Genomic DNA, 24,788 nt, shown 5'->3' with positions numbered 1-24,788 from the left:
ATATTAAAATACAATCTTTTTTATATTAAAATTATTTTCTTTTATTTTTAATTTAAAGTACTCCCTCCGTCCCTTAATACTCGCACCGGTTTGACCGGTGCGGAGTTTAAGACACTTAAATTGACTTATTAATTTAATAGTGTTAGTTGATAGTGGAGTATTTTTTTAATATAATTAGTGGGAAATGGGTAAGGGATGGGGAGTGGTGAGTGGGGTATGTGAATTTTTAAATGATTTTTTGTAGGGAGTAGTGGTGTAGGTGTGTTAGTAGGTAAGTGTGAGAAATAATATAATATTGGTAAGAATTTCCATTTATAGAAACGGTGCAAGTATTAAGGGACGGTCCGAAAAGGAAAGCGGTGCGAGTATTAAGGGACGGAGGGAGTATCAAATAGACTACTGCATTTTTAAGATTGTTTTAGTTCATTATATTTATGAGAATGCCACTTGATTTGCATATCAAGATGATTGTTTAGAAATTTCTCAATTGCATGATGTGTGTTGTTTTTACGAGAATATAAAATTATGCTAGTAGAATACGAAGTAGTAGTTAACACTAGAGTAAGTCTCGTGCACCGATATTTTAAAATTATTTGACCAATTTTTTTATATACTTTGTAGCATATTTGACTGAAATATTTCTATTCCTAAAATTACCACAAAATGAATAAATCTTAACCGTGGTCATTTAATAATCTAATACGAAGTATTCAATTTTCGCCCCTACTACGTATTACATATTTTATATGATTGATATGATTGATACGCTAATTTGACCAAAATATTTTATACTAATACGCTGATTTGACCAAAATATTAAATACATATATTTTTCATTATTAATATAACGATTAGACTAAATATTACCAAAAACTCATTTAGCAAATTAGTATTATGTCTCATATATTATTTCCATAATCTGGAGTATATAATATCTCCAATATCTCCTAGTATAAATTCCGTCCACTTTACTAGTTCATCAACAACTTCATAAACCATCAATGAGTAGATGTTTGGTTGAAATCTTTGAAAGTGGTACCCAAAAGTTCATCAACCACTTTACTAGACCATCAACTAGAGTATTTGGTTGAAATCTTTGAAAGTGGTATCGAAAAGTCCAATACTTATGATCGAATCTAATCTTAATAACTTTTTGCGCAGAAAATATTATAGACATCGGCTAGACCTATCAAAAGGCGGGCTTCCCTAGGATAAAAAAAACTCAGGCCATCATGTCATGTCAGGACGGTCCGACCCAAACTTTAAGACCATTTTTTGTGCCAAAATCTGCAATTTCGGGTAAAAATCACGAATTTTTCGGATTATTATCAGACATGGCCAATTTTTTAACTAAAATCGCAATCTTGAGTTGTTCCCCTCAAATTGAAAAAATGGGGCAGAAATTGAAAACCCCTAACATTCTATTTAAAGCAGGTCGGGCTCAAGCCGATCAGGTCTACCATCGAGTCCATCTGCCCATTTCTGACCTGCATCGCGCGCTAGAATTATATTGCCGCCAACAACCAACGGCTACTATTACAGTTAAAAGTTCAAACATTTGTGCTTATAATTAACAGATGTGGTTAACTAAACACTTTAAAACCTTACTATCATCCTGCAAACAAAAATCGACGCTTTCAAAAATACATGCACTCCTCATTACCAGCGGTTTATTCAACCAGAGAAACCCAGCTACAAAGCTCATATCATCCTATGCTCATATTGGCGACATCAAACTTGCACGCCAAGTGTTCGACGAATTGCCTCAGAGAGGTATTGATGCTTGGAATGCAATGATTGTTGCATATTCACGAATGGGTTTTTATAGTGAGGTTGTGGATCTTTATTGGAAGATGGTTTCTGATGGGTTGAAGCCGGATAGTTCGTCTTTTACGGTGACTATTAAGGCGTGCGCAAGCTTGTGTGATTTCGAAATGGGAGAAGAGGTCTGGCATCAGGCTGTTGAGTATGGGTATAAGGATGATGATTTTGTTGCCTGTTCGGTGCTGAATTTGTTGACCAAAGGTGGGAAGATGGTGGAGGCGAAAGCGGTTTTTGAGGGGATGAAGAGGAAGGATCTTGTTTGTTGGACAACGATGGTGACTGGGTTTGCAAAGATTGGACAGGGGATGGAATCAATTGGAGTTTTTCGTGAGATGCAACGACATGGGATGGAAGGAGATGGGGTTGTCATGTTGGGATTAATTCAAGCTTGCACTGATATTGGGGATATGAAGATGTGTCTTTCAGTACATGGACATTTAATAAGAAGAAATCTTCAAATGGATGTTGTTATTCATACTAGTCTTGTGGATATGTACGCAAAGAACGGTCATTTAGGCGTGGCATATAGTGTTTTCTGTAACATGCCTCAGAAAAATGTTGTTTCTTGGAGTGCTTTAATATCAGGCTATGCTCAAAATGGTTTTGCTAAAGAAGCTCTTGAATTATTGATAGAGATGCAGAGGGTTAGATGCAGACCAGATTCAGCCTCTCTTGTAAGTGCTCTTTTAGCTTGTTCACATGTTGGATACTTGAAAAAGGGTAAGTCAATTCATGCATATATTCTTCGTAGACAAGAATTTGAACATGTTTCTTCTACTGCTGTGATTGACATGTATGCCAAATGTGGGGTTCTTTCATCTGCTCGTGTTCTCTTTGATACGATAAGTTGCAAAGATGTTATCTTATGGAATACTATGATCGCAAGTTATGGAATTCACGGTCATGGAAAGGATGCCCTCTCAGTTTTCCATGAGATGATCAAGACTAACTCAGTTCCCGATGATGCAACATTCGCGTCTCTTCTTTCAGGTTTAGGTCATTCAGGACTTATAGAGCAAGGCAAACACTGGTTCAATGAAATGATCAACAGATACAAGATTGAACCTAGAGAAAAACATTATGCTTGTGTTGTTGATATGTTGGCTCGTGCAGGTAAAGTAGAAGAAGCTCTTGATTTAATAAACTCCATGAAAATACATGAAGCTGGAAATGGAATGTCCATCTGGGCCGCCCTTTTATCTGGTTGTCATAATCATAGAAAATTTTCCATTGGAGAGTTGGCTGCAAAGAAAGTTCTAGAATTACAGCCAGATGATTCTGGAATCTATTCTTTAGTTGCAAACTTTTTTGCATCAGCGAAAAAGTGGAAGGAAGTAGGTGAGGTGAGGAACGCGATGAGGAAGGCTGGTATGAAGAAAGTCCCTGGGTATAGCATGGTAGAGGTGAAAGGTAAGCTTCATGCTTTTCTTATGGAAGATAAAAGCCATTATCAGTATGAGGAAATGGTGATGATAATAGAGAAATTGGACCATGAGATGAGAAGCATGGGTTATACACCAAAAACTGAGTATGTTTTGCATGATGTTGAGGAAGAAGTGAAGGTGAGAATGTTAAGTTTTCATAGTGAGAGACTGGCTATTGCATTTGGCCTTTTGAATACTGAATCAGGGACTAAGCTGGTGATTACTAAGAATCTAAGAGTTTGTGGAGATTGTCATGAAGCAATCAAATATATATCGAAAATTGTCGATAGGGAGATTGTTGTAAGGGATGTGAAACGATTTCATCACTTCAAGCATGGTGTCTGCTCATGTGGAGATTACTGGTGAGTGGTGAGTACAGGTGCCAAATCCTTTTATCAACTGATCATTCTCTGAAGGTGGCTTCTGGATTTTCTGGAAACTGGGATCATTGTTTGCTAAGACACCCGAGGGAATTTCTCAGAAGATTAGCATGCCAAGTTGCTTATTGGTGAAATTGCAATGTTACAAGAGTTTGTGGGAGATCACGTCACCTCTGAAACAATTCAATACATATTCAGGATTGTCAACAGACAATTTTGAGACGATTGATTGTTCAAACACGAGTGTGGTAAGATACATATGATTCAGTATCATCAGTACAAGTGATCGGAGATTTGTGCCCCTTGGATATGCAGATTAGCTTCGTTCTCATTCAAATGGGAATAATTGTTGGAAGTAAAGCTTGAAAAAGAAGTCCATCGGACCATCGGGCGGATGGCGCCCGATCGGGCGCGCGTACTAAGAAAAATGGGTGAGTAATTCGCCCGATCGGGCGGTGGGCGCCCGATCGAGCGGACCATCCGGCGGATGCAAAAAGACGTTTTTTGGACGTTGGTTTGCTTCCTTGGGATTCCTTTTTTGGCAGCCTTATTAAGTATGATGATTTAAGGGTTGTTAACCTTTCTGATTATAATGAGTTAAGTGAGTTTAACTCCCTGTTGATTAAAGGGGTTTTAACTCTTCATTTTCATATGTTAATTGTCATGATTAAGTTCAATGGATTCCTTTGAGTCCTTTGATCTCCTTGGGCTGTTTGATATCCTCCACTAATCCTATATAACACTTGCTTCATTCTTTGTGTTGTTGACAGAAAAAATTATTCTCTTATCATCGCCTTTTCTTCCTCTCTTTTGGGCATAAGTTCTAGTAACTTCATCTCACACCCAAGAGTGTCATTGTGTTGAGAGTTGTGTAAACCTTAGGGAACAAATCGGTGAATACAATTGTGCAACCCGGTTGCACCGAATCTCGTTTTCAAGACAGTGGTTTGATTACCACGACATAAAAAGTTCCGTAAGTCTTACTTTCTTGTTCTTCATTTTAGCCTTGAAAACACTTAAAATACAACCATAGTAATTAGTAACTCTGCTTTTGAAAAGATTATCATGCCGAAAAACTACTGTGAAGCTACAGAGGTAATTCAATGCTTTGTCTTCAACAACTTTTGGTTATAGGATGTTAGCTCCCCACATAGTGGAATACATGTAAATTTTAAATACCACATGGGAAGATTAAGGAGAGTTGCCCAGATTACAAGATTAACGAGCAAAGTATAACAAGTTGCATTTTGGTAAATACATTGTCAAAATATACAATCTGAAACTTCTATGATAAAATTATATTCTTTTATTTTTATTTATTTTAAAAGAGCAATTATATATCTTAGATTGTATACTCCGTATTATTTTCAACATATTTACAAAAATTCCACCTAATATGTATATTTCGTTAATCTTGAAGATTATTTAGGAATTTCTTGGAAGATTAGCATGGCGCCTACCCAAGCATGACAATGGTCCAAACAAAAATTCCCAGAAAAAATAATGGGAAATTTTGAAGAGAGGGATATTTCTACAATTTTGCGCAACCATTGACCTGACATTTGCGCTGATTTACAATACTTTTCTTTAATAGCAGTGCAGATAACGAGCTACTGTATTACTGAAGATGGAATGAGCTAAACGTGGTCTGTCAATTTAATGACCATTTCACTCTTTCATGACAACTACCACAATATTTAGAGTACTGCAGCAACCAGCAAGTGTATAACCAGCCTTCAGAAACATAAATTTTTCACCAAATACAAAGCCGTTAAACTAATCCAGGCATCATTAGCCAGTATGAAAATGTGGTTGCTGTAAACCAAGACATATATGAATGGAAAGATCGAACACAAGTTTCGGATACAAAAACTAATTATCAAAGTTGCAAAAAAAATTAGCACCCCCGAACATCGATCCCATTACATTAACCGAGTTCCAATCCCTTCATTCTAACCCCCAAACACCATGCCCCAAAAGAAGGGATCGGATATCCATCATCAATGACAACAATTCATCATTTATGTCCAACTGAAAAAGAGAGAAAAAATAGGTTTTTTTGGCACAAAAGCCTTAACCATATGAATCTCAAAATGTTTGTATCTGACTTAAAATTCTAGTCGAGTTCGTTTTGTCACCTTTTTTGAAGTTGGGTCTGAAGATGTTGGTTATCCTCTAAAAGACGGTCATACTCGAGAAGCAAATCAGCTGCTTGTTTCTGAAGGGCAACTACATGACCATCAGCGGTCTCAATCGTTTTGTCTTTCTCTTGTGATTCCTCTTTCACCTTCTTTATTTCATCTGTTAGCTTTGACAGCTCGTTTTGTAGCTTTGCTATTTCTTTTGAAGCCTTCACTTCCTTTTCCTTGAGTTGTTGTTTCTCTTTCTCAAGCTTCTCCGTCTCCTCTTTTGATGCTCCAACCTTGCTTCTAATATTAATGAGTTTGCGAAGATAATGGTGCATACGTTCAATTAAGAAGCCGAGAAATAAAGTAAACCCTGTAAAAGAATTTAAGCTTTCTTTGTTAGATGCCCAAACTAGTTAAAAGCAAGAAATCAAACTGTCAAAAATACAAGGGATGTCGTTTTTGGTGAGAACATGTCACTGCCATATTTTGTAGATGAGAGTAAATCTAATTCAAGGCAGCAAATGGCCATGTTCTCGTAATTCAAAAGAGTGAACAAGTATATGTTTCATACTGACAGATAACAGGAGCGACCTCAAGCAAGGAAGAAGAATTGTACTACGCAAGTAAAAGAAGAAAAGAATTTTCTAGTACAAGTTAATTAAACAGAAATACTATGTTCAAACCGAATCACCGCATTCTTGACTCTGGTAAGGTAGTTGTTCCAGCTTAGCCAAGACTCTATGTTCAAACCCTAAGAATGTAGTAGCCCGTCTTGTCATTTTAACACAGGAGTACGTGTTGTACAATCATTGTTTTTATATAAAAGTCAAAAATATCCCATCAATTTGGTGACGTCCAGATAAAAAGAGCACTGTGATGTCAGGGTGCACATTAAGTTTAACTATTAGGTGCTAATGTTTGGAGCTCCAAGGAATAACATAGCAATACATAGGTTGGTTCCTCATTTAACCTCAACCAATTGACGCAATTATAGATACTTGGACTGTTGAGCACTGACACATTAGTTATACGCAGCTTTCTAAAAACAGCCATCGACGTCCAGGTAAGCACGTTCTTGCACAAGGTAAACGGCAAGCAAATTCGAGAAAGCTGTTTTACAACTAGATGATTAATTCAACCAAAAAATTTCCAAATGAACAGCTATTTTCAGCTAATTTCAAGTGATAAACAAGAAAGCAGCTGCCTTCTAATTGTTTTACGTTCATTTTCACCAAATTTTCGCATTAAGGAGCTATATAGATTCTTAATACAAAACCATACCTTAACATGCTATTAATGCAATGTTAAGTCTTTTCAAACGTCACCCAATCTATCAGAAAGACCACTGGTGCGGCCAGGCGTACAGATGAAAATATGAAATAGTCTAGTTTAAGTATATGGGAATCTCAGACCAACTGTTATTCTACATTAAGGTCATATGACTTTTTACTAAGGAGAAAGCATCTGGGATATAACATGTTGAGATTGCAAATGGTAATATCGCCAACATTTAACACCTAAGACTGACCACAAGATGCAAATCTTAGGAGCTGCTCATGGCAGTTGAACAGCATGCACATATAATTTCTTGAGACACTCAACTAGGAAAAGTCCAGAAAAACCAATCAAGACTTGCTTGCACCAAGAAAAATCTCATCAACAGAATATGCATCTGAATTTCTTTGGTACATTTCAGAGAGAAAACTCAGAGAAAGCATCCCTTCAAGCCTTACAGTAATTTAACAGAGACTGGTAAAGTAACAATGCCTTATTCAGTTTCCACCTTAAACGACAAATGTTAACTCCAATTTACTCTTACTAATCTCAACCTACAACAGTACAACTATAAGAGCCTTAAACGTTACAGGTTACACCTTTAGCCTATGTCCAAAAAAAAAGGTCAAATTTCATACAATACATTCTTGTTATGGAGATCCCTTGTAGACACCCAAACTCATATTTCCCACGTCCCTTCAGACTGCCACAGGTTTCCTATTTGGTTTGTCCCTTCGAATTTGCCCCATAGATTTTTTGTTGACTTTCCCAACTTAACACCTGTAATAACCCGTATTAATTACCTAATATCTTATTTTATCTATGGAAATATTTTAAAAAAAAAAAAAACGTATTTACCTTATTTCGAATTCACATAACCAACTCCTAAAGATCACACAAACTAACCGTCATTGACTAAGTCCTTCTGACTTTGTTCTCATCATTCAAATTACGAAGTTGTAATCTCCATCATTATCTTTTCTTGATTTTGAAAAGTCCAGCAAGTATTATCCAAAGAAAAAAAAAAGAGATAGTTCTTCTCTTCATGTAAAACAAACTCCATACTTATCACCTCTCGTAACCTATTAGTCTAGGATTTGCTACTAACAAAAAGATAAACATCATCATCCCTAAATTTACGCTAGTAATCGTAACCGTATTCTGAACAGCCTTATCATCCTCCTTCCATATAAATAATAGTACAAAACCCTAATACAACATTTTTTTCAAAACCCTCGTACACTCACAAAACACCACCAGGAGCCGTGCATAAGAAACCGCAGGAAAACCTCGAGCGCCGAATTGAAGTGGATTTCTACCTACTTTCGGTTACACCGAAACACCATTAAACATCACCGGATTCTACCGTAAGGACTACCGTCTTCAAGCCCTCGCCTTCCTCTTTACACCCGGTCTGTTAGCACTAGGAGCCGAGCTTGAACAAAGGTAATGTGTCGTCTCAAACAGAGTATAGTTTTCCTTATTATTCGACCTTGTCATTCCCGTATAATCGGATTTCAAAAATAAAAGGAACCTTACTTCATTTAGCCTTGATTATTTGATTGGAATATCACGTGGACTTCCAAGAGCTACTACATCATTGCCCTCAATTCCTTATTTCCTCCATTAATAATATAAAAGAGGAATGTGAAGTAAATGCACCATCTTTCTTGTTTTATTTGACCCATACACTTAAACGATAATATAAATGGTAACCATGCTAAGTTGACATACTAATAGAGCTTAGTTTTGGAGAATCTTTAAACCTCTATACTCGTATTATATATATATATATATATATATATATATACATAGAGTTCTTATAGGTGTAGCTACACCCAGATTGTATATATATTGACGTTAATTATGTCATTCTTGTATGTAGAGTGCGTAGAGCGTGAGGATACGTACTAGTGTTTACGTGTGCTGTTGGTGATACTAAGCTTGTTAAGGTAAGTTACTATGTTCACTACCTTAACCCTATGAAAATATTATTTTAACGTGACTATGTGTAATATGTATATGTGGGTTATATGACTTTTGCAAATTCATTAAGATCAGTAATGTCATAATAGACTCTTTCTTCTTATGTAATTGATTTCCATGTTCAAAATGCTTTTGGGTATATATATACACTACCAGTAGCTATTTTATCAAGTTCATGTGCATGACCCGTGTGTTTGATCATTAAACTTAGTCACAAGGCAGGTCATGTAGTTTAGCGTAAGGTTATTACTTTGTCTTGGACAATTTATGGTGAGTTTATGGTTTTATCAACCTGACATGCATAATCAGAATAAAGTGGTACTCATGAATTTGGATTGTTGCAATTAGAAGTGTACGTAATAGTTAGTCAATTTCTGGAAATGTGCAAGAGTATGTGATTTTGATATCCATTAATTACTTTGTGTATGTGACCACGCCAGTGCTACGTATAGAACAACATTTACGTAAAGATAAACATATTCTTAGTTGGTAAGACATCTTAGGCAGGATCCCCTAAGGTGATGAACACATTGGTGGTATGACACATCGTGTCTCAATATTTTAGTCGGAGCTAACTAGCACGACCTAGGCTTATTCTACTCCTTTGAGTTAAAAACACTCACTGGGGGGTGTGCACACTTAAGGACTAAGACCTATTTTGGTGGTTACACCCATTAGGGTGGTAGTCTCGAACTACATTTATGGTGGAATTATCTTGTTCTCTTACCTCTAGTAATTAATTAACTGTTAATTATGGACTGAGTGCGTGTGCTTGTTACGTGCTAGTTGTGCATGAAATGTTTTTAAGATAAAATGTTTTCCAAAGTAAGAAAAAGGTTTTCGAAAATTGTTTTACACGGTGAAGTAGTACTTACTCAATTTCCACTGATTTGTGGTTTCTTTTCTGTATATGTTTTTTTTTCAATTTACAGGTATGCATGGCACATCATGAGCGACCGTTTCACCACATTAGTAGCAAGTTATTAGTAACGTAGATCAACTAAAGACAATCAGTTGGGTTTTATTTAATTCAGATTGTAACGACATTTTTGGGTAGTTGGTTTAAGTTATCTAATTGTGACAATGTTGGTTTAATTATAAAGGTTGGATTATTGATAGATAACATAGCCTTACATTTGGGTTGTAGCCTAAATGTGGCGGTAATACCCTTAATTCATTATTTTATGCTTCCGCTATAAGTCTTAAACAGGTATGGAAATTGGGGGTGTTACAAATTGGTATCAGAGCAATAGGTTTTAGGACAAAATTGGTTAATGTTAAATAAATATTAGGATCTTCAAATGAATTAATTAGGAATTAAAACTTAAAAAAGCCGTTAGTGAGGTTGAGCGACGTTTATCATGCTTTTATGTGCTATCTATTTTTGTACTTTATTATGTGTTTACATGTTAGTATATTTTTTTGTTGTAGATGAGTTTTATACCCTACTTGCCTAATTACGAGAACATACTCGAAGAGTTTGATGCTTGGGTACAAGGAGAAGATGTGTGGGTAAAATATATAGAAGATTTATATGGTGTTACACTCGTTAAACATGAAGTATATGAAGGGATTAAAATAGAGCCTATGTCCCCTCCTGCATCTACAAGAAACCAAGAAGAGGACTTAGGGATAAAGGATATGCCACTACCAGATCTGTCTAGCATAACTGGATGTTTTTGCGCTTTCTGTTCCGGGGAAAAGATTGATATTATGTTGAGCGACAATACGGAAGTCCTCAGTAAATGCCCTATTTTTGGAGATGAAGTTAAATGAATTTTTGTTTAGGAATTATTTTGAGTTATGTTAAATAACCATGAGTCGAATTATAGTTGGAGTGTTGAACATATACCTACTCGAAAATAAAGTTTCAAATGATGGTTGTTAGTGGGGATAAATTTGGATACATCTGTATGATTTTTTTTTTTTTTTCTATTTTGATTTATAATTGATTATTATATGTTTAGAATTCTAATAATGGGATAAAGGGGGTAAGTGATTAGTTTTTATTTTATTGTGATAGATGGAGGACCACCCAATGTACCCCTACAACCTAAGGATGGGACAACATGAGGACATACCTCCCTATGTAGAAAGAGTAAAAGAATGTTGTGAAGAATGGGGAGATCTCCTAGGAGACCTGAACAACTATGACACACACGCTAGAATAATAGACATCCTACTCAAAACCATACCACGTTATGAGCCTTGGATCCCAATTATGGAAATGTATGATGATGTTCTCACAGAAGAAGGGGAGATTCACCCAACCAAATACAGATATGAGGGTCAATGGTTCCTTACCATTGAGTATGTCTCGACGAGGTTGATGGAGGCTTGGTCAAAGTGGGAACCTGAAGATGAGATGGGGGAAGTAATCGATGCGGAACCACCCGCGTTAGAGAATGAAGGGATAGGAGGTGAGAGAGATGAAGTGGAAGATGATATGCGAGTGGACCTCCAAATAGAAGAAGACCCTGAAGAAGACCCTGAAGAAGAAGACCCCGAGGAAGAAGACCCCGAAGAAGAGTTTGACGAGTGAGATTTTGAAAAGACTTAGTAGTGGGGCTATATGGCCCCTCATGGAATAGAAGTAGTCGTAGGAATGGTTTATTTTGACCAAGGGTATATTTTCATTTATTAGTTTTTCTTTTTTTTCTTTTTTTTTGTTGCTTGTTTAGTTAAGTTTTCTTTCATTAATGGACAAACCCTATTGGGATATTCAATGTCAATTGATTATATTATTGAAATGATAAAGAGAATTATTATTAGTTTTATGTGTTGGATATTTCTTGAATTATATGAGGTGGAAATCTTTGTAAATTCTGTCTGGTGGAAATTGTCTGTGATTAAATTGTCTAAATGTACACGTAAACTAGAAGAGAGTAGTAATTAATTGAGGAATACATCAATCCTTTGATGCAGATAACCATGTCAGGAAGAAACAATCGTCCTCCCACTAATGCTGAGTTGGCTGCACGACTTCAGCAACTCACAGAACTGACCCAAACCTTAGGAGCTGCTTTGTTGAACAACAACAACAACAACAACAACAATGGAAACAACAATCCTGACTATGCTAAGAAAGTTGCCAGTAGAAACCCACCTTACTTCCAAGGTGAAGAGGACCCTAGTATCCTAGAAAACTGGATCCGTGAATTTGATAAACTGTTTGAGGCTATAGGGTGCCCTGAGGAAGAGAGAATCCCTTCTGCAACCTATTATCTTAAGGCAGAAGCTGATATTTGGTGGTCCACCTCCCGAGATGACCTAGTTGCTGGACATGGATTTAACTGGGAGGCCTTTAAGGATGCTATGAGGGACAGGTTTTACCCTGAACATGTCAAAATGCAGAAATTCGATGAGTTTGCTAACCTGAGGCAGAGAAACATGTCTGTCCAGGAATATCATTCCAAGTTCCTAGAGCTAGCTAGATTTGCACCTACCATGGTCCCTGATGAGAGAGCTAAGGCAAACAAATTCATTCGAGGTTTGAACTTTGACACCCAGAAGGTTGTGATTGTTTTGAGATGCCGAACCTTGCAAGAAGCTTATGTTAGCGCAGCAAGTCACTACAGAGTTGAGAAGCTAGAGGAGGAAATCAAGTCTAGGGGTAAGAGAAAGGAGGGAGATTCGAGGAACAACAATCAGAATGGGGGAAATTCTGGAGGCTATGGGGATAAAAGGGCTAGGTACAACAATGGTGATCAGGGTTCGGGTAGAGGATACCATGGAAATAACAACAATTATCGAGGAAACAATGGAGGGAAACCCCAAAACCAAGGGCAGAACCAGAAGTATGGGAATGTGAACGGAAAAAGAAATGAGAGACACTACTATTGCAAGCAGTGTAGTAAGGACCACCCAGGAGTTGATTGTAAGGGAAATGCTGTGCAGTGCTTTGGTTGCAAGAAGATGGGACATCGTGAGTTTGAGTGTTATGCTAAGCAAAATGGTGGTCAACAACAACAAGGGAGGCAGAACAATTTCAGGAATAACAACAACCAAGGGAACCCTTCAGGGAGCCAATCTGCTCAAAATGGCCCTAACAAGACCTTGTCTACCCCGAATGGCAGCAATGGGAATGTGAATGGTGGTAACAAGGGGAGGATATTTGTGATGAACCAAACTCAGGCTAATGGAGAGGCTAATGTGGTGACTGGTACTTTTCTTATAAACTCTATTCCTGCATATGTACTTTTTGATTCTGGAGCTTCACATTCATTCATATCATCTTCCCTAGTTAAGAAGTTAGGTCTAGAACCTTCTTCTCATATTTCTGCTCAAATTTCTATTCCAACTGGGGAGGTAGTGTCATGTAGAAAACTTTACAAGGACGTTTCAATAAACATTAGCGGGACTATACTACCAGGAGACCTTATAGAGTTCAACCTTGATGATTTGGATGTCATATTGGGAATGGATTGGTTGGGAAAATATAGGGCCCGGATAGAGTGTCATGATCAAAAGGTTGTTCTGAAAGGTCCAAATGGGAATAGAATATCCTACCAGGGCATTGTAACCAAACCTGGGGTGAAGATCATATCAGCCTTAGCTATGCATAAGTACCTTAGAAAAGGACAAGAAGCCTACCTGTGTCAGATTCAAGATTTGGGGAGAGAAGATAGTGAATTAAGTGATATTCTTGTTGTTAAGGAGTTTCCTGATGTATTTCCTGAAGATATTCCAGATATGCCCCCGGATAGAGAGGTTGAGTTCACCATAGAGTTGATTCCAGGAACTGCACCAATTTCTAAAGCACCTTACCGTATGGCCCCTGCTGAGATGAAGGAATTGAAGGATCAGATAGAAGATTTATTGAATAAGGGATATATTAGGCCAAGCGTGTCACCATGGGGAGCCCCTGTGCTCTTCGTGAAGAAGAAGGATGGAAGCCTGAGGTTATGTATAGATTATAGGGAGCTAAATCAAGTCACGATAAAAAACAAGTATCCATTGCCTCGTATAGATGACCTTTTTGACCAGTTGAAGGGTGCTGGAACCTTCTCTAAGATTGACTTGAGATCTGGATACCATCAGTTAAAAATTGCGGAAAAAGACGTAGCAAAGACTGCTTTTAGAACAAGGTATGGCCATTACGAGTTCACAGTTATGCCATTTGGGTTAACCAATGCCCCAGCCGTTTTTATGGACCTCATGAATCGTGTATTTAGACCCTACCTTGATCAATTTGTGGTAGTATTCATTGATGATATTTTGATATACTCTAAGACCCCTGAGGATCATGAACAACACCTGCGTGTGATTTTGGAGACTTTGAGAGAGAAAAGATTGTACGGAAAACTATCTAAGTGTGAATTCTGGAAGAAGGAAGTAGCTTTCTTAGGTCATATCATATCAAAAGAAGGAGTTTCTGTAGACCCCTCAAAGGTTCAAGCTGTAATGAGTTGGCCTAAACCTACCAATGTGACTGAGATTCGTAGCTTTTTGGGTTTAGCTGGTTATTACCGTAGGTTTGTGAAAGACTTTCGAGGATTGCGAGACCCCTTACCAACCTTATGAAGAAAACTGTGAAGTTTCAATGGGATGATAGGTGTGAGGAATCCTTTCAGGAGTTGAAAACAAGGTTAACCACAGCCCCGGTGCTGACATTGCCATCTGGAGATGAAGGATTTGATGTTTATAGTGACGCTTCAAAGAAAGGTTTAGGGTGTGTTCTTATGCAAAATGGTAAAGTTGTGGCTTATGCTTCTAGACAATTGAAACCGTTTGAGGAAAACTACCCTACTCATGACCTGGAGTTAGCTGCAGTTGTTTTTGCACTCAAGGTATGGAGACACTATTTGTATGGGGTAACCTGCAGAATATTCACAGACCATAAAAGCCTTAAGTATATTTTCACACAGAAGGAGCTGAATATGAGGCAAAGGAGATGGCTAGAACTTATCAAAGATTATGACCTTGAGATACAATACCATGAGGGAAAAGCCAATGTAGTGGCGGATGCGTTGAGCAGGAAATCCAGTCATTCAGTCAATTCTGTGTGGGTACTCCCAAATAAGTTGTGTGAAGAATTCTCGAGGTTGAACTTGGAGGTTAAGGAGTATGGAGAGGTGGAATCTGAAATAAAACTTTATTCTATGACTATTACCCCTACCATATTTAATAAGATTAGAAGTGGTCAACCTGATGATGTCAAGCTAAAAAGGGTGATATCTAAAATGGAGAACGGTGAAATAGGACCTTTTAAGATGCATGATGATGGTAGCATTCGCTATGAGGGTCGGTGGTGTGTCCCAATGAAGTGTGACGAAATAAAGAACCAGTTGATGAAAGAAGGACACTTCACGCCCTATTCGGTACACCCCGGAGGCGACAAGCTTTATAAGGATCTCAAGCAACACTTCTGGTGGCCTGGAATGAAGAGGGAAGTCGCTGAATTTGTCTCTAGATGTATGACATGCCAGAAGGTAAAAGCTGAGAGAAGCAAACCTAAGGGATTACTTCAGCCATTAGATGTTCCAAAATGGAAGTGGGATTCGATATCCATGGATTTTGTGACTGCCTTACCTCTGACTAAAACCGGAAAGAACACTATTTGGGTCGTAGTAGATCGTTTGACCAAGACTGCTAGGTTCATTCCGATGAAAGATACATGGTCAATGGAGCAAATGGCAGCTGCGTATGTTAAGAATATTGTAAAACACCATGGTGTGCCTGAAAACATTGTTTCTGATAGAGATGCGAGGTTTCTTTCGAACTTTTGGGAGAAAGTGCATTTGGCGTTTGGAACACAATTGAAGTATAGTACTGCATTTCACCCAGCAACAGACGGTCAGACTGAGAGGACCATTCAGACCTTAGAAGACATGCTTAGAGCTTGTGCCATTGATTTCAAAGGTTCATGGGAAGAGCAATTGGACTTAGTAGAATTTTCCTATAATAATAGCTACCATGCAAGTATAGGAATGGCTCCTTATGAAGCCCTCTATGGAAGAAAATGTAGAAGCCCGTTATGCTGGAGTGATGTGACTGACCAAGTGGTGTTAGGCCCTGAGTATTTGCATGACACGGTTGAGAAAGTACGAATTATCCAAGAGAGGATGAAAGCTGCACAAGATAGACAGAAATCATATGCTGATCAGGATCGTCGCCAAGCTGTCTTCGAAATAGGAGAAAAGGTGTTGTTGAAAGTTTCACCAACCAAAGGTGTTATGAGATTTGGTAAAAAGGGAAAACTTAGCCCGAGGTATATTGGCCCCTATGAAGTGTTAGAAAGAGTTGGAGAAGTTGCTTATAGACTCGCCATGCCAACCGAGTTGTCTAAGGTGCATGACGTTTTTCACATTTCACAACTCAAGAAGTATATCCATGATCCGTCGCATGTGATTGAGCCAGAAATAGTAGAATTGGATGAGACTTTGACTTATGAAGAGAAACCCACAAAAATATTAGATGAGAAAGTGAGAAAAACAAGAAACAAGGAGGTGAAAATAGTAAAAGTTTTATGGTCGAACCATCAAACCGAGGAGGCCACTTGGGAAGCAGAAGATGCCATGAGACAAAAATACCCTGAACTATTTACCCAGGTATTTATCAGAGTTACGGGGACGTAACTCCCTTTAAGGAGGATAGATTTAAACATTTTTGCACCAATAATAATCTAAATTAACATTTATAACCTTACCTAGTTAGCATCATCAATATTATTACTACCATGGTATACCTTGTTACATTTTTGCACCAATAATAATCTAAATTAACATTTATAACCTTACCTAGTTAGCATCATCAATATTATTACTACCATGGTATACCTTGTTACTTAAGATTCGAGGACGAATCTTTCTTTAAGAAGGATAGATTGTAATAACCCGTATTAATTACCTAATATCTTATTTTATCTATGGAAATATTTTAAAAAAAAAAAAAACGTATTTACCTTATTTCGAATTCACATAACCAACTCCTAAAGATCACACAAACTAACCGTCATTGACTAAGTCCTTCTGACTTTGTTCTCATCATTCAAATTACGAAGTTGTAATCTCCATCATTATCTTTTCTTGATTTTGAAAAGTCCAGCAAGTATTATCCAAAGAAAAAAAAAAGAGATAGTTCTTCTCTTCATGTAAAACAAACTCCATACTTATCACCTCTCGTAACCTATTAGTCTAGGATTTGCTACTAACAAAAAGATAAACATCATCATCCCTAAATTTACGCTAGTAATCGTAACCGTATTCTGAACAGCCTTATCATCCTCCTTCCATATAAATAATAGTACAAAACCCTATACAACATTTTTTTCAAAACCCTCGTACACTCACAAAACACCACCAGGAGCCGTGCATAAGAAACCGCAGGAAAACCTCGAGCGCCGAATTGAAGTGGATTTCTACCTACTTTCGGTTACACCGAAACACCATTAAACATCACCGGATTCTACCGTAAGGACTACCGTCTTCAAGCCCTCGCCTTCCTCTTTACACCCGGTCTGTTAGCACTAGGAGCCGAGCTTGAACAAAGGTAATGTGTCGTCTCAAACAGAGTATAGTTTTCCTTATTATTCGACCTTGTCATTCCCGTATAATCGGATTTCAAAAATAAAAGGAACCTTACTTCATTTAGCCTTGATTATTTGATTGGAATATCACGTGGACTTCCAAGAGCTACTACATCATTGCCCTCAATTCCTTATTTCCTCCATTAATAATATAAAAGAGGAATGTGAAGTAAATGCACCATCTTTCTTGTTTTATTTGACCCATACACTTAAACGATAATATAAATGGTAACCATGCTAAGTTGACATACTAATAGAGCTTAGTTTTGGAGAATCTTTAAACCTCTATACTCGTATTATATATATATATATATATATATATATATATATATACATAGAGTTCTTATAGGTGTAGCTACACCCAGATTGTATATATATTGACGTTAATTATGTCATTCTTGTATGTAGAGTGCGTAGAGCGTGAGGATACGTACTAGTGTTTACGTGTGCTGTTGGTGATACTAAGCTTGTTAAGGTAAGTTACTATGTTCACTACCTTAACCCTATGAAAATATTATTTTAACGTGACTATGTGTAATATGTATATGTGGGTTATATGACTTTTGCAAATTCATTAAGATCAGTAATGTCATAATAGACTCTTTCTTCTTATGTAATTGATTTCCATGTTCAAAATGCTTTTGGGTATATATATACACTACCAGTAGCTATTTTATCAAGTTCATGTGCATGACCCGTGTGTTTGATCATTAAACTTAGTCACAAGGCAGGTCATGTAGTTTAGCGTAAGGTTATTACTTTGTCTTGGACAATTTATGGTGAGTTTATGGTTTTATCAACCTGACATGCATAATCAGAATAAAGTGGTACTCATGAATTTGGATTGTTGCAATTAGAAGTGTACGTAATAGTTAGTCAATTTCTGGAAATGTGCAAGAGTATGTGATTTTGATATCCATTAATTACTTTGTGTATGTGACCACGCCAGTGCTACGTATAGAACAACATTTACGTAAAGATAAACATATTCTTAGTTGGTAAGACATCTTAGGCAGGATCCCCTAAGGTGATGAACACATTGGTGGTATGACACATCGTGTCTCAATATTTTAGTCGGAGCTAACTAGCACGACCTAGGCTTATTCTACTCCTTTGAGTTAAAAACACTCACTGGGGGGTGTGCACACTTAAGGACTAAGACCTATTTTGGTGGTTACACCCATTAGGGTGGTAGTCTCGAACTACATTTATGGTGGAATTATCTTGTTCTCTTACCTCTAGTAATTAATTAACTGTTAATTATGGACTGAGTGCGTGTGCTTGTTACGTGCTAGTTGTGCATGAAATGTTTTTAAGATAAAATGTTTTCCAAAGTAAGAAAAAGGTTTTCGAAAATTGTTTTACACGGTGAAGTAGTACTTACTCAATTTCCACTGATTTGTGGTTTCTTTTCTGTATATGTTTTTTTTTCAATTTACAGGTATGCATGGCACATCATGAGCGACCGTTTCACCACATTAGTAGCAAGTTATTAGTAACGTAGATCAACTAAAGACAATCAGTTGGGTTTTATTTAATTCAGATTGTAACGACATTTTTGGGTAGTTGGTTTAAGTTATCTAATTGTGACAATGTTGGTTTAATTATAAAGGTTGGATTATTGATAGATAACATAGCCTTACATTTGGGTTGTAGCCTAAATGTGGCGGTAATACCCTTAATTCATTATTTTATGCTTCCGCTATAAGTCTTAAACAGGTATGGAAATTGGGGGTGTTACAACACCCCAACTCCCCAAGCCCCAATAAAGGCAAAAAAGGACAACTCCGCTTGCACAACTTTGCCTAGCTCTTAAAAATGTGAAGAGCTCTTTTGGGGCAAACACTAAGGACAAAAGGGAGCATGGAACAATGGATTAACAATAACTTTTTTTTTAAGTAACAAACAATTCACCAAAACCTCATCAATGGGATATTCTAAATTCTCTTTTCCTCATTTTTTCCAAGATACCGGGAATTAACACTCCGAATGCTCTAAATGCTAGCCATATACTATTCCAACACTATAAACAAACACAGATATTGGCTTTTACGTAAACAACATTTTAGATATTATTTGGATTGGGATCATTTTGACCAAAATGGCATGTAATTCCATCTGTTTCTGCAAACCATCATTTGTAAACAGCATATTGGCTTTATCGTGACAATTTCCAAACTACTAAACGGCTATTTCAAGATTTGATTGATTTCCATTCCATACTTCAAGTACCATATTAGGCTTCACCAGAACACTAGCCAAATTCTGCAAGCTATCATTACCAAAGTTCTAACACTAGATGCTAGCTGCCAAGTTGCTTATTACCAACAAGTCTATCCAACACCCATTGTTCATCGCGAAGTTATGCCATTTCCAATCATTCACACAAAATTTAACATTCAATTCAGTGGAATTCCCTTATTCACAAATCACAATACCCTTGTTTGTCCCAAATAATAAGAACACACACCCTTGAATTCTCCAAATACTAACTACATGATCTCTCAATATTACCACACACAAAAAAAAAAACTAATCACTCTCCTCCACAATGCCACATACTAGCATCACAAATTAAACAATTTCCTAAACAATGGTCATTCTAACTACACATCACAACTCATAACATCAACACAAACAAAGCAATCGACAGCACGAAACAACAAACTAGGCGAAACAAACCAAACCAAACCAACAAGAAATTCAACATACAGAATGGGAGATCATACCCATAAGAGAAGCCTCAAGCAAGTGGGTCCTCCATAGAACTTGATCCATAGGTGACATAGTACCAAGCTTATTTCCCTTATTCTGGATCTTCAAAATATTCATAAGATGGAACATAAAAATCACAGACATTGTACCAGCAATGGTCTTCACTGTTGCTGGACCTTTACCCAATTTAACCTGATCCAAGCTCTTCATTACAAGCTCTCTCAATGGACCCACTTTCACTAGCAAGAGAAATGCCACCCCAATTTCTACACACAGAACTAGGAACAAGAGCTGAATCATCTTCTTCTTTTGCACTTTTTCTTCTTCTCTGAGAATTTCTTTGGAAATCCGCCTTCATGTAAATGAAGTCCAGCGGAAAGGTGGACAAAGTTTATATAAACCCAGATTAGAGAATCAGCTGTTTCCTTTGAAATTGTACAAGATTTGCATGATTTGTGAATTTAGAAGGGTTTTTCAAGATACCCATTAAAATGAAATTGGCAACCAAAAAAAAAAGGGTAAAATTTCCCAATTGAAATAACAAAAACTAACAATTTAAAAAGGTTTATTTTTCTTTTATGAAATTCAATCTTTACAAAAGTAGCTGCTAAAACCCTTGAAACAGAAAACAGGGTTCTTTAATATTTAAGGCTTCAGATCTGAAATTTGCAAAATTAGCACAGAAAAACTGTTTTCTAAAGTTGAATTAAGTACAAAGAAAGGGAAAAATTGCTGTTTTGGGAATCAATATAGGGGCTTTTAGGTTGTGAATTGCTGTTTTTCTTTGGAAAAGTGCAGAAAATAAAGATGATAAAGGACAAAGGGTTTTACTCCGTAGCAATTAACAATAAAATATTTAAGGGAGAGAAACAGTAATTAAGAAGAATGAATTAGTAGAAAAAATGGGGGGATTAAAATGGTGCGCAAAAATGGATTGTTGTAGACTGAAAAGAGAGTGAGGGAGGCCGAGTGTCAGAATGCTTTTTTGGGAGCTGGGTTTCAGGCTACACAACTTGTACTCTCACATCTAACTACTTGAAATTGACTCGCCATTGTTGTGTGACACGTGTTTCTTTGTCTCTTACTAACCTTGCGTTAATTATCCTAAGTTCCTAACACGGTTTTATTCGACAATTTTATTCTAATCTATTATAATTTTTTGTTTAATCTAATCTGATTTTTTTTCTAGTCTGATCTAATTGAAGGGGGTAAATTTATGTTTACAAATTTTTCAATAAGACCGTCTGAAGCGTCAGACGTGCCTACGTGTCAGGGCGCGGGTCATAACGCGGGTCAAAAGAACTCGTGGGTTTTAACTTACGGGTCATATAAATATTTATTTTTTGCCCTATTTCAAAGCCCTAATTCATTTCCCTCTCCCTTAAACTCTCGGCCTCCCTCTCTCTCCTAAATTCCCTGCTTCTTTCTCTCTCATCAAACCCTAATATCGCGGTGGTGGTGTTGCGCTGCTCGAGGTGGAGGCAAGAGAGGCAGATATCGAGGTTTTGGTTGTCGGTGGCGAGTGTCGTCCTCCTCCGTCATTGCTTCTCATGTTATTGTTTCGTATCATCACGTCAATGGCGGTGGTGGAGATCTCGGGGGGAGGGGAGAGAGGAGATTGAAAGGCGCCATTGAAGGATCTGTCGAGCGGCGAAGAAGACCGACAACAACATCATCAGATCCGTCGATTTTTAGGTTATTGATTTTTCAGATTTTTTGTTTTTTTTGTTTTTATTTCTTATTTTACAATTTAGATCTTTGATTAATTTTGTTTATTTTCGATTTCCTGACAGGAGGTGGCGGTAGTGGAGGTGCGGCTAGGGAAGGCGATGAGTTTCTGTGAAATGATAGGGCGGTTGTGGCGAAGTTTCAACGGAATGATAGGGCGACTGTGGTGGTGCGAGTGGGTCAAATAACAAAAGTCGATTGCAGTGGTAGTAGAGGCGAGCCACGAGTTTGATGCTAGTCCCTACTGGTGGTTGCGACGCGAACGAACGGAAGCTGCATAAGCCTCGCACCACCACAGTCGTTGTTGTTATTTTAATTAGTTTTAGGTGGCGCCGAGTATGGTGGTGCTGAGTATGGTGGTTGTGTGGTGCTGTTGGTGTAGAAACATTGCATCACCTCTGGTTCAAGGAGATTATTGATTTAGTTACATATTTGTTGTAATTAGTTAAGAAAAAAATTGTTTTAGTTATTCATTGTTTTAGGTTAGTAGTATTTCATTTTAGTTATTCATTGTTTTAGTTAAGATTTTTATTGTTTTAGTTATATTTTACTTATATTTAGTTAATAAATTAAATGGTTTAGTTATATTTTTTCTGGATTATTGTTTTAGTTATATATTTATTGTCTTTACTTAAGAAATAAATCATTTTAGTTATTCGTCACTTTAGTTATAAATCATTTTAGTTATTCGTCATTTTAGTTTATATGGTTGTTTTAGTTTTGATAATTTCATTTTAGTTAAAAATTACTTTATTTTAGTTCAGAATAATCCTGTTTTAGTTACATTTTTTAGCTTTAGTTGAGAATAATGATGTTTAACTTACACATTATTATGTTTTAGTTAAGGTTAATTTGTTTTAGTTTAGAATAATGATGTTTTAGTTAAAAGTTATTTTGTTTTAGTTAAGAATATTTTTGCTTAACTAATTGGTTCAAATGCTTAACTAATTAGTTCAATTGATTAACTTATTAATTTAAGTGATTAACTAATTGGTTAAGCATTTGAACCAATTAGTTAAGCAATGAAACCAATTAGTTAATCTATCGGACTAATTAGTTAAGCATTTGAACCAATTAGTTAAGCAATGAAACCAATTAGTTAAGCAATGAAACCAATTAGTTAAGCATTTGAACCAATTAGTTAAGCAATCGAACTAATTAGTTAAGCATTTGAACCAATTAGTTAAGCAATGAAACCAATTAGTTAAGCACTGGAATTAATTAGTTAATCAATCGAACTAATTAGTTAAGCATTTGAACCAATTAGTTAAGCACTGGAATTAATTAGTTAAGCAATCGAATGAATTAGTTAACCATTTGAACCAATTAGTTAAGCACTGGAATTAATTAGTTAAGCAATCGAACTAATTAGTTAAGCAATGAAACCAATTAGTTAAGCACATGAATTAATTAGTTAATCAATCGAACTAATTAGTTAATCATTTGAACCAATTAGTTAATCACTTGAACCAATTAGTTAAGTACTTGAATTAATTAGTTAAGCAATCGAACTAATTAGTTAAAGCAATGGAACTAATTAGTTAAGCCTAAAATTCAATTAGTTAATCCCAAAATTCAATTAGTTAAGTTTTGGAACCAATTAGTTAAGCAATGAAATCAATTAGTTAAGCATTGTAATTAATTAGTGAAACGTTGAAAATCAATTAGTTAAACATTTGAACCAATTAGTTAAGCAATCGAACTAATTAGTTAAGCATTTGAACCAATTAGTTAAGCACTTGAATTAATTAGTTAATCAATCGAACTAATTAGTTAAGCATTTGAACCAATTAGTTAAGCAATGAAACCAATTAGTTAAGCACTGGAATTAATTAGTTAATCAATCGAACTAATTAGTTAAGCATTTGAACCAATTAGTTAAGCAATGACACCAATTAGTTAAGCACTGGAATTAATTAGTTAATCAATCGAATTAATTAGTTAATCAATGGAACTAATTAGTTAAGCATTTGAACCAATTAGTTAAGCAATGAAACCAATTAGTTAAGCACTTGAATTAATTAGTTAAGCAATCGAACTAATTAGTTAAGCAATGAAACCAATTAGTTAAGCAATCGAACTAATTAGTTAAGCAATGAAACCAATTAGTTAAGCAATCGAACTAATTAGTTAAGTATTTCAACCAATTAATTAAGCATTTGAACCAATTTTTCCATTCTGATTGCGTTGATGGATGGCTAGTAAGTCACGCCACTTGCCCTGTTTGCAGGTTCAACCTCACAAATTCCGACTTGTGGAAAGCGAACGACGACACTGAAGACGACAATGATGAAATGAGTAACTTGTCGAGGTCGTTATCGACAGGGCATATGGATTGGTTAAGCAATGAAATCAATTAGTTAAGCAATATAACTAATTAGTTAAGTGTTGAAATTCAATTAGTTATGCAATGAAATCAATTAGTTAAGCATTAGAATTAATTAGTTAGGCAATCGAACTAATTAGTTAACTATTTGAACCAATTAGTTAAGCAATTAAACCAATTAGTTAAGCACTTGAATTAAAGTTAAGCAATCGAACTAATTAGTTAACCATTTGAACCAATTAGTTAAGTCGGAAATCCAATTAGTTAAGCAACAGAACCAATTGGTCAAGCAATAGAATGAATTAGTTAAAGCAATGAAACCAAATAATTAAGCCTAAAATTCAATTAGTCAAGTCTTGGAACTAATTAGTAAAGCATTGGAACCAATTAGTTAAGCAATGAAATCAATTAGTTATGCACTGTAACTAATTAGTTAAGCGTTGAAATTCAATTAGTTAAGCATTTGAACCAATT

At 36.3% G+C, this 24,788-nt stretch overlaps 3 protein-coding genes and 1 long non-coding RNA gene across 7 annotated transcripts; 3 read left to right on the top strand and 1 right to left on the bottom strand.

The window, feature by feature from the left end:
• Positions 1-1,378: 1,378 nt before the first annotated feature.
• On the top strand, positions 1,379-4,379 carry LOC110803548 (putative pentatricopeptide repeat-containing protein At3g25060, mitochondrial). The gene has a single exon (XM_022009069.2). It carries the CDS (start codon positions 1,578-1,580, stop codon positions 3,612-3,614), a length of 2,037 nt encoding a protein of 678 aa, XP_021864761.1. The 5' UTR covers positions 1,379-1,577; the 3' UTR covers positions 3,615-4,379.
• Positions 4,380-5,419: 1,040 nt separating this feature from the next.
• On the bottom strand, positions 5,420-21,245 carry LOC110803538 (uncharacterized). Its single transcript, XM_022009060.2, has 2 exons — positions 20,275-21,245; positions 5,420-6,127 (listed from the first exon to the last, which is right to left on the bottom strand). Exons 1-2 carry the CDS (start codon positions 20,558-20,560, stop codon positions 5,763-5,765), a joined length of 651 nt encoding a protein of 216 aa, XP_021864752.1. The 5' UTR covers positions 20,561-21,245; the 3' UTR covers positions 5,420-5,762.
• Positions 7,891-12,076, top strand: LOC130460832 (uncharacterized). Of its 4 annotated transcripts, none has more exons than XR_008920970.1 (3): positions 7,891-8,478; positions 8,918-8,984; positions 11,944-12,076. XR_008920970.1 is itself a non-coding variant. In XM_056828454.1 (3 exons), the coding sequence occupies exon 3, from the start codon at positions 11,042-11,044 to the stop codon at positions 11,558-11,560; it is 519 nt and encodes a 172-aa protein (XP_056684432.1). In that variant the 5' UTR covers positions 7,891-8,478; positions 8,918-8,984; the 3' UTR covers positions 11,561-11,867. The 4 variants fall into 4 exon arrangements, 1 of the variants encoding a protein (XP_056684432.1); XR_008920969.1 differs by lacking the exon at positions 11,944-12,076 and adding an exon at positions 10,450-10,744; XR_008920968.1 differs by lacking the exon at positions 11,944-12,076 and adding an exon at positions 9,951-10,367.
• Positions 17,305-19,274, top strand: LOC130460834 (uncharacterized). Its single transcript, XR_008920972.1, has 3 exons — positions 17,305-17,508; positions 17,954-18,020; positions 18,987-19,274. It is a non-coding gene; the product is annotated as an uncharacterized lncRNA (long non-coding RNA).
• Positions 21,246-24,788: the final 3,543 nt, after the last annotated feature.

The sequence above is a fragment of the Spinacia oleracea genome, chromosome 1 (assembly GCF_020520425.1).
Source record: "Spinacia oleracea cultivar Varoflay chromosome 1, BTI_SOV_V1, whole genome shotgun sequence".
Lineage (NCBI taxonomy): Eukaryota > Viridiplantae > Streptophyta > Magnoliopsida > Caryophyllales > Amaranthaceae > Spinacia > Spinacia oleracea.
Note: the sequence above shows the minus strand (reverse complement) of the source record. Positions and strands in the feature narration are given on the sequence as shown.